The sequence below is a fragment of the Amphiprion ocellaris genome, chromosome 12 (assembly GCF_022539595.1).
Source record: "Amphiprion ocellaris isolate individual 3 ecotype Okinawa chromosome 12, ASM2253959v1, whole genome shotgun sequence".
Classification (NCBI taxonomy): Eukaryota; Metazoa; Chordata; class Actinopteri; family Pomacentridae; genus Amphiprion; species Amphiprion ocellaris.
In genome coordinates, this window is record NC_072777.1 from 2,442,511 (window position 1) to 2,456,382 (window position 13,872).

A 13,872-nucleotide genomic window follows, 5' to 3' on the forward strand; every position below is an offset into this window, starting at 1 on the left:
GTTGAGTTTTTTTTTCTAGAACTGACTAGAGATGGGGCTGCACAGTGGCGTAGTGGTTAGCACTTTCGCCTTGCAGCAAGAAGATCCCTGGTTCGCGTCCCGGCTTTCCCGGAATCTTTCTGCATGGAGTTTGCATGTTCTTCCTGTGCATGCGTGGGTTTTCTCCGGGTACTCCGGCTTCCTCCCACAGTCCAAAAATATGCTGAGGTTAATTGAGTATTCTAAATTGCCCGTAGGTGTGAATGTGAGAGTGCTTGTTCGTCTTTGTATGTAGCCCTGCGACAGACTGGTGACCTGTCTAGGGTGTCCCCTGCCTTCGCCCGAGTCAGCTGGGATAGGCTCCAGCCCCCCCCGCGACCCTAGTGAGGATTAAGCGGTGTATAGATAATGGATGGATGGATGGATGACTAGAGATGTCTGATATTGGCATAAAAATGTAATATCGGTCAATATCAATACCTGGGGTTTTTTTGCCTATAATGAAACCCGATAAAATATTGGATGGATTTCACTGTTTCATAGAGGGAGGGAGAGAGGGAGAGTGTGACAAAAAATTTGACAAAAAAGTTACAAAGTGAGAAAAAAATGACAAAAGTCAAACAAAAAAAAGACAAAAAAACAACAAAAACAAGAAAATATTACAAAAGTGAGACACGAAACAACAAAAAATGAGACAAACGACATGAAACAAAACAAAAATGAGACAAAAAAAATGTGCCAAAAAGTTACAAAGCAATGACAAAAATGGACAAACGACTAAAACAAGACAAAAAATTACAAAAGCGAGAAACAAAATGACAAAAAAGAAAAATAAACAAACAACACAAGGGAGACAAAAACACAAAAAGACAAAAACGATACACAAAACAACAAATATACAGCAGGGGCTGCACAGTGGCTTGGTGGTTATCACTGTCACCTTGCAGCTAGAAGATCCCTGGTTCGTGTCCCGGCCTTCCCAGGATATTTCTGCATGGAGTTTCCATGTTCTTCCTGTGCATCCGTGGCTTTTCTCCAGCTTCCTCCCACAGTCCAAAAACATGCTGAGGTTAACTGGTGAGTCTAAATTGTCTGTAGGTGTGATTGTTTGTCTCTATGTGCTGTGATAGACTGTTACCTGTCCAGGTGTCTCCTACCTTCACCCTAAATCAGCTGGGATAGACTCCAGACCCCCATGACCCTAATGAGGATTAAGCGGTGTATAGATAATGGATAAATATGGTATTTTTTCCATAACTTAAGTTGAAGTCATTTTCTTATTTTGCACAGACGATGTTTACATTTGAAAGCCTTGTTTCAGTTAAAAATGCATCCAATGAGGCATCACAATAAAATCAGGCATGATGTGTTAATTCCATGGCAGGAGATAAGTGATGTTACCTAAAATGAGTTAAATAGATACCATATATCGGTATCGTTGATATCGGTATTAGAAATTGAGAGTTGAACAATATCGGCATATCGGTTATCGGCAAAAAAGCCGATATCAGACATCACTAGAACTGACCCATATTTCTACTTCCTGTGCAGCTCAGACTGTAAATATTTTCATGTTTTTCTGCTTCTGCTTTGCTAAACTCAACCTTCCCGTTTCTTTGGGTGTTTTTGCGGCGCTGCTCACACTCAGAGCTTCCAGGTAACTGTGCTTGGATGCGAGGCATGCTGGCCGGCGCGTCTCCGTGCACGCGTGTGTCACGGCACATAGAGGCTAATCTGCCATAAGCTGGTTTATGGGCTCATCTGCAGTGACGCAGATCTACGCGCCAAGCTCTGCGCTGATGGATTCTCCATGACAACTAACCCTGCAGTGACGGTGGCCTGTAGCCTACATACCGACCCACAGCTTACAACTCACCTACCAGGGATGCTAGCTGCACACATGAGCTCTTTATGAAGCATTTAAGGTGCAATTATTACATTACATGCACATGTAAGTCTGGTATTTGCACATTTGCACATTTTGTCTGTAAGTTTTGAGGAAAATGAACGAAGTTGCATGGGGATTTTTCCACCTGTAGAGGGCGATCATGTGAACCCTCAGCCTCACCTGTGATTGACCAGAATGATCTCAACTCTGATATGTGAGTGAAAAAATGAACTTTAATTCATTTTGTAGAAAGTTTAGAGAATTTAGGGCCTTCTACCATCATTCCTCAGACATTGCTTGACTAAAAAAAAGTTGAAATGAAGCTAAAACGATGTGAATGTACTGATAAAACACAATTAGAGACAAGTGTTTGGTGGCTGCATCTTTGGAGAAAAAAAAGATGGTGCGTAAAAGCTTTTTTTTCCCAGAAGAAGAAGTGCAGATAAAAGTTTCGCTTGTGGGTCAGAGGCCAGTCTGACTTCTTCTCTCTTCTTCCTTTTCTTCAGCCACGCCTCGGTCTTCAGCCCCGCAGCCGCTGTGGGGCAGCTATTAGTAGGTGTCAGCTGTCAATCAAAGCGACCCCGCCCCCAGCGCTCCTCAGACGGGAAGCGCTTCGGTTCACAACGTCTCCAGCAGATGTGCAGCAGGGGAAGTCTGCAGCAACGCGCAGCAACCAGCGGGCCACAGACGGGCAAAATGTAAAGGATAAAGCAGCCGAACGCCGCTTCCAGAAAGTAGGTGTGCACAGGAAGGGCGCGGAGGTGTTTTTAAGCGATGCGTAAAGTTGTTTTTACGCGTGGTGATCTGTGCGTAAAAGTGAGCCAAAGAGGAGAGAAGTTAAAGAGCGGCGGATGAGGAGGTTTTCTCGGATGAAATGGATGCTTGGGTGGGTGTCTGGGTCAAACTAAGAAGCTGACAGAGAGAGGAGCCACCGGTTGACTTCCAGCAGACGCAGCGCGCAGTGGATGCAGCTCCTGAACTGAATCTGTCTGGGTTGCAGACTTTATGTAAGAAGTAGGACAACACCGCCCAGCTCGTTCTTTCCGTCATGCGTACAGACGTTTCCAGCATCGTGTTGTTATGATCGAGTTCAGCCCTGAAGGGTCGATTCCACTGAGCGGAGCCGCCAGCTGATGCCGCAGCTCCAGCCGGAGTTCGCGGAAAGTTTCTCATCCTCCCGCCCGCCGCCTCTTCTCGACATGGACGGGAGCGGGACGGACAGCGAGAGCATCAGCCTCAGCGTGCTCAACTGGGAGCAAGTGCAGCGGCTGGACGCCATCCTCACCGGCTCCATCCCGATCCACGGCCGCTGGAGCTTCCCCACTCTGGAGGTGAAGCCGCGGGACATCGTCAAGGTGGTCCGGAGCCGCATGGAGGAGAAGCGGATACACGTCCGGGAGGTGCGCCTGAACGGATCCGCGGCCAGCTACGTGCTGCACGAAGACAGCGGGCTGGGATGGAAGGATCTGGACCTAATATTCTGCGCGGAGCTGAAAGGAGAGATGGAGTTCCAGATTGTGAAAGATATCGTCCTGGACTCTCTGCTGGACTTCCTGCCGGAGGGAGTGAATAAGGAGAAGATCACACCAGTGACCTTAAAGGTAGAAATGAAACACAAACAGTTTAGATGTGAACCTGTAGAGCAGAAAACTTTCCTGCATTACTCCTCTTTTAATTCCACCTACTTTTACTTCTCATACTTATCATAATGACACTTTTGTCCTGCATCTGAAACGACATTTCCCTCCAGACATGCAGCCACTCAAAAAGTAAAAAGGCTGGTTTCCAATTCAAAGAGGATTCAGTCTAATCCAATTGGAGTCAGAGCTACATTAATCAGTCGGGCCTCAGTTACCTGGATACCAAGGACTAGCAGGGCAGCTGATGGCCCTGGGACAGATGTGATCAGCAAAACGTCCCCAACAACAGACCAAACTCTGATTTATATCTGCAGACAAACAACGCTAATGTGGAGTTTTCTGAAACCTGATCGAACCGAGGCTGGTTTTTAATCCCCTCCTAAGACCCAGAGGGCAATTATTCCCAAACCACCAACACATGGGGAGCAGGGGGAAGAAAAAAGTGAAGTAAAATTATATTACAGCTGTGAAAAAAGGGAGGAAAGTAAAGGAGGAGGAGTTGATTCATGAAGGCAGGAGGCCTGAGTAGGACAGAAAAAAGGGAAATCTGGGGTTTAGTCGTCTTTAAAATCAGAATTAATGTGCAAGTTTTCAAATGATTTAGATCCTTATTGTGCTGCACCAGCTTTTCTAAGCTCCACTGGATGCATAAATGAAAATATAGCATTTTTAATAGGATAATTATCACTAATAAAGTGGGTCAAGCTAGTTGCTAACTCCCTGTTCCAACCATGTTTTGGACTTCGAGGTTGTGCAACAACAGTAAGACATTATTATAATATATATTTTAGTGTCTTATTGTTGTCTTACATATTCTATCCATGTAATATTATGAGAGCATTTTTTTAAAACTATGGAAAATAGAAAAAGTCACTAATGCACCTTGCAAAAATAGGATTTTTTGCAGATGAAGATGACGTTTTTCTGTTTTTCAGAAGATCCGATCCATTTTATTCCCTGTAGGAATAAAAACAACAGGACAAAGTTCCAACATATTGCATGCATTTTGCAAAAACCTGCTGCATGAAAGTTGTTCTGTTGGCCACAATCACAGTTTTAGCAAAAAATAGTGGATGAATCCTAAAAGGCCAAACTTTTCTCATCATGAAAACAACACTAGAGGTTGTCCAAACAGAGATGAGACCAACTAATCCATCTGGATGGCAAATTATAATTTTTTCATATCTTTCGTGCAGCTTAAAGGCAAATTATCCTCATTTATGTAAACAAACAGTACAGAGTTGCAACAGATTTCACATATTTTGTAGTTCAATTTAGAGAACAAAACCTGCTGCACAGAAGATGTTTAATTGACCACAATAACATGATGTTTGTGGTTGAACCAAGTCACAGTTTTAGCAAAAAAAAAAAAAAATGGATTCATCCTTAAAGGTTCAACTTTTCTCCTCATGAAAATAACACCTGGGATTGTCCAAACAATGAGAATTTGGTCAGATGAGATCAACGAATTGATCTGGATGCTACAGAACTATATTTTTGACATTTTTCATGCATCTTAAAGGCATTTTATCCTCATTTATGCACTTTAGGAGTAAAGAAACTGTATAAAGTTGCAACAGATTTCATGCATTTTGCAGCCAGAGTCAGAGAACAAAACCTGCCGCACAAAAGATGTTTTACTGGCCACAATAATATGATGTATCTGGTTGAGCCAATTCACACTTTTAGTGAAAAACAGAGCGCAGTACTCCAAGGCTGCTCAGTCGTTCATTTCCGTATCATTTCCGACGGCTGAAATCTTGAAAAAATTTGTGACAGAAATCGCGACAACATAGAATGTGTCCATTTAATATAGTTGTATCCACAAACTAAATGACCCTGCACTGAGCACAGCTGTGTGTTATACATGTGTATGTTATGTACGGATACTGAATTGCGTGACCTAAATATGTAGCGGGCGCCGGGAATTGATGGGACTCAGAAACCCCCCCACAATTTAATCAATTGTTCCTTGTGTCATTTCTGACCTTCCCTGAAAATTTCATCCAAATCCATTATTCTGTTTTTGAGTAATGATGCTAACAGACAGACCGACTGACGGACAAATGTACGCTGATCATCACATGACTCCACCGCGTTCCTTGGCAGACTAATACTAATGTTCTGGCTCTTTCAAACAGAATGCATAACGTAATTTTAGAGAATTTCGTATGAATATTGCATCACTTCCTGCACATTTTACATTTCATTTCTATGTTTTTTGAAGCTTTTTATGCAAATGTTACACAGTGATGTCACTAAGTAACAGTGACGCCGTGCCACAATCTGGCAATGATACAAAAATCTGTGGATCCAGACTATAAGCTGCATCACTGCCAAAATCTAATCACTTGGTCCTTGTGTCATTTCTGACCTTCCCTGAAAATTTCATCCAAATCTGTTTTTGAGTAATGTTGCTAACAGACAGACGGACAGACAGACAGACAGACAGACATATGTATGCTGATCATCACATAAACCTGCCATTCCTTGGCCTAAAACCTAAAAGGTTGAACTTCACATCCTGTTTGTCTGTGTTTGTCCTCAGGAGGCGTACGTTCAGAAGATGGTGAAGGTGTGCAATGACTCGGACCGCTGGAGCCTCATCTCGCTCTCCAACAACCGCGGCAAAAACGTGGAGCTGAAGTTCGTGGACTCGCTGCGGCGGCAGTTTGAGTTCAGTGTGGACTCCTTCCAGATCCGCCTGGACTCGCTGCTGCTCTTCTACGAGTGCTCGGAGCACCCGATGGCCGCCACCTTCCACCCCACCATCCTGGGCGAGAGTGTCTACGGCGACTTCCCCACCGCCCTCGACCACCTCCGCCGGCGCCTCATCTGCACGCGGAGCCCCGAGGAGATCCGGGGCGGCGGCCTGCTGAAATACTGCCACCTGCTGGTCCGGGGTTTCCGCGCGGCGTCGGACGGCGAGATGAAGCTGCTGCAGCGCTACATGTGCTCGCGCTTCTTCATAGACTTCCCCGACGTGGGCGAGCAGCGACGGAAGCTGGAGTCGTACCTGCAGAACCACTTCGTGGGCCTGGAGGACAGGAAGTACGACTACCTGGCCACGCTGTACGACGTGGTGCAGGAGAGCACCGTGTGCCTGATGGGCCACGAGAGGCGCCAGACGCTCAGCCTCATCTCCTCGCTCGCCCTGCGGGTCCTGGCCGAGCAGAACGCCATCCCCAACGCTGCCAACGTCACCTGCTTCTACCAGCCGGCGCCATACGTGTCGGACAGCAACTTCAGCAACTATTACGTGGCGCAGGTGCAGCCGGTGTACTCGTGTCCGCCGTCGCCGCCTCAGCAGTACCTCAACCTGTCGCAGCATCCCATGTACGCCACCTGGCTGCCCTGTAACTGAACAGTTTTATCTCATAAATGAGGCGAGGAAACACGGGAGGCAACATTAAGGAAGGGAACCCGGATGAGACCAGCTGGGTTCTGGTTTCACAGCAGGAAGAGGCCAATCTGGAAGTTGGACCGAACCGACAGTTTGAACATCTTCACATACAGCCACAAAGAGTAGCAGAGGACACACAAGAAGACTCATTCAGATACTTCCCATGTGCACTGTGTGAATGTGTGCTAATGGGTGCTAAGTGTGCTAACATTTGTGCTAATGTTTGCTAATGGGAGCTAGTGTGTGAGAATGTGTGCTAATGTGTGAGAATGTGTGCGAATGTGTGTGTGAATGTGTGCTAATGTGAGCTAATGTGTGCAAATGTTTGCTAATGTGTGTTAATGTGTGCTAAGGTGTGTGCTAATGTGTGCTAATGAGTGCTAATGTGAGCTAATGTGTGTGAATGTGTGCTAATGTGAGCTAATGTGTGTGAATGTGAGCTAATGTGTGTGAATGTGTGTTTCAATGTGTGCTAATGTCAGCTAATGTTTGTTAATGTGTGCTAATGTGTGTGCTAATGTGTGCTAATGAGTGCTAATGTGAGCTAATGTGTGTGAATGTGAGCTAATGTGTCTGAATGTGTGTTTGAAAGTGTGCTAATGTCAGCTAATGTTTGTTAATGTGTGCTAATGCGTGTGCTAATGTGTGCTAATGAGTGCTAATGTGAGCTAATGTGTGTGAATGTGAGCTAATGTGTCTGAATGTGTGTTTGAATGTGTGCTAATGTGTGCTAACGTGTGCTAATGTGTGCTAAAGTGTGTGTTCACAGGCAATGCAAAAAAGAGGAACTGGATACTGTTTACAAATCCAAAGATCTACTTTGATATTCATGCTTTTCTGAACTCTGAGAGCAAAAAACAAACAACCAAACAATGCATGCTTTATTTCTGTCCAGGAATAATGTTCTTCAAAGTGCCTAGATGAAGCCTAAAGGGAAGAGCTGTTTTTGTGACTCTTTAGAGGGCTGTCGAGTTTGACCGAGGCGGTAGTGAATGTACGGAGGGTTTAGCTAGTTATAGTCGAAGACTCTTATCGGCCGACCTCGTTGGACGAGTACACATCCTGATTACCAAAGAGGAAGTAACAGCGTAATCTCATCATCTGTAGAAGCGGGTGGAGGCGGGGGGGGGGAGGTGGGTGAAACTAAAATGCTTATAATTAGATTTGAAAGAAAAGAAAGAAGTTTGGCTGCAAGAAAGAACCAAAAACTGATGTCTTTTTGCTTTTTTTGTTGTTTTTTTGCTGAATGAGTCCACAAACAGGCAACTAAAACTCCAATCTAATCATAAATCCAACAAAAAGACAATCAATTAGCAGATTTGACATCTCCAGCAGGATAGAGCTGCGCTGACAGGAACCCTGTGGAGTTTTTCCCTCCGAGCAAACAAGAAGCAGTGTTTGCATTCGGAGTTACTCAGCAAGTCGCTGGGTGGTTCTTCGACACAGCAGCAGAGAATTAGCAAACTGCTGAATGTGTTTCCTCATACGAAAGGCAAGAAAAAAAACTCTACAGGGAACCTTTAACTTGCAAAACAGAGAGAAACATTCAGTGTGTAACGGAGGTGGTTGGTTTTTAGAAATTACACTGGAAAGGAACAAAAGAAGTTTCAAAATCAGCAATGTGCACGTGCAGAATACAGAGATGATGAACTGTGCATGTACAGAATGAGTTTAATTAGAGGGTTAATTGACCAAAGAAAATGACAAAGACAAAAATGGCCCCGTGTGCTTCCTGCAGCCTTGTTAGCTTAAATAAATTCAAAATCAACATTGAAAGCTGATATTTGCAGCATAATAAATCATTTAAACCTGATTCTGAGCAGAACAGCTGCACAAATTCATCCGATTTCTGAAAATAAAACTGGCGACCCAACAAAATAACCTTCAAAGAGTGCAGTTTTTGGATGATTTAACATTAAAAAAACTGCCGTTTGCAAAGTTAACACTTGGCTTGTTTGAACAAAACGCAGCTTCAACACGGAGTCAGCTGGTTTGAAGTTGAGTGAAATAAAAAAACAACAGATTCATCCTAGAAAAGTGTTCAGGACTTTACTCCTCATGAAAGTAGCCCCTGACATCATCCAAACAATGAGAATTTAAGCAGATCGGATCACATCGACCGTCTAATCGATCTGGATGCTACAGAACCAGACACCAAATCATCATTTCTGAGCATTTTTCCTGCAGCTTGAAGGCATTTTATCCTGTTTGCACTGTGAGAGTAAATAAGAGAAGAAAACCTGCTGCACCACAGATGATTGTTCCTGTTTAATCCTCTCAGCTGTTCTCAGTGTGTCTCCTCCAGGAAATACTTTTCAAAAATGTACAGACGAATACCGATCACGTGGATTTCTGAGCGGCGATAAAAACCAGTCGGGGCCAGTAGAACTTGGCGACGAGATGTAAAATTTATCAGCTTTGAACGCGCAGCATCTTCTTCAGATCTCCTATTTTTCTATCGATCTTCTATTTTTGTACAGTTTGTGTTGGGTAGAAGCCGAATCGTTGATCTAAGAGTATTTGTTTGTTTGTTGTTTGTTTGTTGTGTTCTGGCTGATGAAGAGCAGCGCGGTGGCTCAGTGGAGACCCTCTGCTGTCGGCCGTCTGTGTGCTCTGAGCTGTTTTCTTATGGATTTCTGTTGCTCTAATGAGATTGTTTCACTGTTCCTCAGTGTTTTTAACCGCAGTCCCGGTTTCGGACACGGATTTGTTGATCTGATGATTGTGTTCAAGTTGACCAACTTGATGATTAAAAGCGAGAAACACCAACAGAGGAGAGTTTTTTTGTTGTTGCTGTTCTAACACTCACACCTCCAGCCACAATGACATGTTTCTGGTTGAGCCGAGTTTTAGTCTGTTCCACTAAGCTTCCCTCCTCGTGAAAATAACACCTGAGATTGTCCAAACAGTGAGAATCTGGTCAAATGAGACCAACTAATCAATCTGGACGCTACAGAACTATATTTTTTTGGCATTTTTCGTGCATCTTAAAGGCATTTTATCCATTTTATGCACTGCAAGAGAAAAAAAAAAAACACCAGAAGGTTGCAGCAGATTGCATGCATTTTGCAAAACCTGCTGCACAAAAGATGTTTTAGCAAAAAATAATGGATTCATTCTTTCAGGTTGAACTTTTCTTCATGAAAGTAACACCTGAGATTGTCCAAACAATGAGAATTTCGTCCAAGGAGACAAACTAATTGATCTGGACACCAAATTTTATATATATATATTTTTCATGCAGCTAAAATGCATTTTATCCTCACGTTTGTAGTTTCAGAGTCAGAGAACAAAACTTGCTGCACATATAATGTTTTACTGACTACAATAACATGAAGTTTCTAGTTTTAGCAAAAAAAAGATGAATCCTTAAAAGTTTGACTTTTCTCCACATGAAAATAACACTTGAGGTTCTCCAAACAATGAGAATTTGGTCAGATGAGACCAACTAATTGATCTGGACGCGACAGAACTGTACACCAAATGATCAATTTTGAGCATTTTTCATGCAGCTTGAAGGCATTTTGTCCTCATTCATTCACTTCAGGAATAAAGAAAACAGGACAAGGTTGCAGCAGGTTACAGGATTATTGCAGTCAGAGAACAAAACCTGCTGCACTGAACATGTTTTATTGGCTGCCAGCCAGGGTAACATGGTGTTTCTTTCACCTTGCTGAGTCCTGGTTTAGCCGAGGTAAACCGCTCTGGCGTTTGGATTGGGTGCCCAGAGGGAAGAGTCCTCATTAGGTCAACGTTCGGAGGTGCCCCTCCAAAGCCTCCTGCACTTTTACTGCCAGCGAGTGACAGCTGAACGTGAAGGATTTCCCCTCCGCGAGACGTCATGATCGAGCGTCAGCGGCCGCCGTCGGTGCCAACCTCATTAGCCCGGGTAAATGCCGAGCCACGAACGGACCCGAACTACCAGCAGAGCCCTGGTCTCCAGGGAACACATGGTAACTCTCAGAGTAGATTGGCTCCAGGTCTGCAGCGCTCTAATGCCCGGAAGCCTCGGCCTCCAGATGTCACTTTCCCTGCTGACGCTGGGAAAAATATTCCTTCTTCCATGAGCTCTTTCATCTTTTTTTCTTTACTTTCTTTGTTCTGTTTCTGTCACTCTGCTTATTTTCTCTCCACTGTATTTTTTATTTTTTAAACCATTTTCCTCACTTTTATTGCTGGGAGATGAGCTCCAGAGAGGAGAACGGGGCCAGTGTTATCCCCGCTAAGAGGGAGAGAGTGGACGCTAAATATAGGCCCCCCTCTCAGCCACAGTAAGGACATTAGCCCATCTGCTGAAAGCTGATTAGCCTCCCTCTGTGGACATGTACGCAAAGCTCCGGTGTGGCTGCCGTGGGGGGATTTAGCGGCTATTGTCCTGTAACACATACCGGCCTCATCTCCTCCTGCTGTCTTTCAGGTCACTCTCGCTGGAAAGGCCCGAAAAGAAAAAAAACAGTCCACTTCCTTATCAAGAGCTTAAAGGGAACTGAGAAGAAGGGATTGAGGCATTGAATGTGTTGCACAACAAGGAAAAGATCTAAACCCCGTAACACAGTCGGCTTAGGAAGTCTGTTAGTGTTTTAATGGAGTCTTCAGAGAGCATAAACATTTCTGAAACCGTCTGACAGTATGAGGTGTGATCAAAAAGTTCCTAGACTGCCTACATGGAGTGCAGCTGCTGTGTGTTTTTAACAACCTATAATATTGTACATCACACAGGTTGACCTGATTAATCTAAATATTAAGTTTAAGAAATGTCAATTTGAGCTTTAAGTTTAGTTAATGTATCTCCTTGTACAGTTTTGCTCTGCTCCCAGTGCTCCTGCAACATGGAGTGCAGCTGCTGTGTGTGTTTAGGAACCTAAATTACTATATTTTAAACAAATTGAGGGGACAGTTTTAAATGTTGTGGTTAATTCTCTACTCCCAGTGCTCCTGCAACACCTGTGATGTCCCCTGAAAGTCCAAATATCTCAAGAACTATCTGTAATGAACTTAAACTCCAAAACTGTGTCAAAACAGCAACACTTCAACTCAGGGTCATTTTGGGGAAGAGGAAGAAGTTTCCAGGAGACAATTTTGGTGAGAAATGTGAGTGGAAAGTGATGATTGTGTTGTTGCTGCTAAAACAAACTGCAAAAAAAACCAAAAGCCTGATTTGAATTTGGTTTTGGCCATCATCTCCATCAAATCAGTCTCCTTGTGCAGTGATACTCTGCTCCCAGTGCTCCTGTAAGGCTTGTAAAACTCCTTCAAAGTTCTGTTCTGTAAACAGAACCATATATGTTGGGCACAGAAACTCCTAAACAGTGTCAAAACAGTGACTCTTTAACTTATTTTGTGAGTTGTTATCAAAAGATTCTGGGAAAATTTAAATTTAGTCACCATCACTGTCAAAGTAGTGTCCTAGTGCAGTGGTGCTCTGCTCCCAGCGCTCCTGCAACTCTTGTAACACTCAAGGAAAGTCCTGCTTTATAAATACCTCAAGCATTAAATCTCCTAAACTGTTTCAGAACTTTCATTTTGGAGAAGAAGAACATGTTGCTGGATGTCAATTTTGTTGAGTACGGCAGGTGAGGAGCGATATTTATGACCGTGACACGCTACATGCAACACACAACACAAACAGTGTCCGAATTTCTTGATTGCATGTCCAGACCATCTCTTATCCAGTAGAACCCAACTTTCACATTAGAAGACTACTTCCACTCTCATGTCCTTACTGTAAATATGAAGTTAACACCTGTAGCTGGTTAGCTAAGCTTTGCAAAAAGACTAGAAACAAAGTGAAACAACTAGCCTAGCACCGTCGGAAGGTAACCAGATATAAGCTCCACTTACTACAAATCCAAAAGATGCCTAAATGTTTGGTATATCAAGCTCAAATTTGGTTTAAAGTTCATTAGAAGTCCAGATCACACCTAGTTGTTGTTCCAGCATCAGCCCAAGCAGGGATCAAAGCTGCGACGCCGACACTGAACTTAAGCTAATGAGCTAATTAGCAGCTTCGCAGTTAAAACACAAACTCAGGTGGCTTAAACTGTTTATATCAGACAGCCAGAGAAGAACACAGCTCTATATTTAACACACAATAAGACAAGAGAATAATTCATGTATAGATGTGTAAAAATCTAGATGCCAATAATTGCCTTTATGTGCTCGTTCCCTCTAGAAACAGCAGTTCAAAGTACTTTAACAATATTTGGATGCTAGTTGTGCATCTTACATTTAAAAAAAGTTGTTTTGTGCTAAATCAGTGTAATAAATCAATCAAATCAATAGACTGATTGGGCTAAAAGTGTTAAAATCAGGTTTAAACACTGTAGATGTTTGTAAAAATTACAAAACAACTAGCTAGCTAGGCAAATTATGTTTATAATTCACTCTAATCTCATCCAGAATTTATTTAACTAACTAGAGCAAATTTTTTATATTAATTAATTTATTATTTCATATTTGTTAAAAGGTGCATCTCTGGATATTTGTAGTTGGTTTGGTGATGAGAATATGTATTATTGGGCTAAAACTTAGCCGTGTCATTGAAAAAATGGTGATTCAAGTTGTTTTTACACAATATAAAATAAGTTAATAATATAGTCTAATATATAGATAATATAAATGCATCTTGGATATTTACAGTTTTTTGGGACAAATAAAATGTGTTATAAAGAGGTGTTTGGGGCGAAAAGTGGTTTAAATAGCTACAATTTTTAAGCCTAGTTTAGAGCTAAATGGGACATCTGATTAATCACACATAATCAGAAACAATGATTTACGCTGATATTTAAGATTTAATGAGACTTAGAGGTGATTTGAAGGAAGACTTAAATGGACAAGTTGCTTGTTTCTTCTTGTTTTTTTGTGTAAATGCAATGTTAAACTGTTTTAGCGTCATATTTACCATCCAGAAATCAAAAAGGTGCTAATTCCTTAATGTAGAAGTCAGTAAAATCACAAATTAT

The 13,872-nt window shown here is 42.8% G+C and overlaps 1 protein-coding gene and 1 long non-coding RNA gene across 2 annotated transcripts in view; one reads left to right on the top strand and one right to left on the bottom strand.

Annotated features, from left to right (window-relative positions):
• Positions 1-13,872, bottom strand: part of LOC129350221 (uncharacterized) — a 46,437-nt gene that overhangs the window by 14,876 nt on the left and 17,689 nt on the right. The window lies entirely within an intron of this gene.
• LOC111567695 (terminal nucleotidyltransferase 5A-like) lies at positions 1,662-9,681 on the top strand. Its single transcript, XM_023268971.3, has 3 exons — positions 1,662-2,081; positions 2,374-3,468; positions 6,056-9,681. The coding sequence occupies exons 2-3, from the start codon at positions 3,001-3,003 to the stop codon at positions 6,869-6,871; spliced, it is 1,284 nt and encodes a 427-aa protein (XP_023124739.1). The 5' UTR covers positions 1,662-2,081; positions 2,374-3,000; the 3' UTR covers positions 6,872-9,681.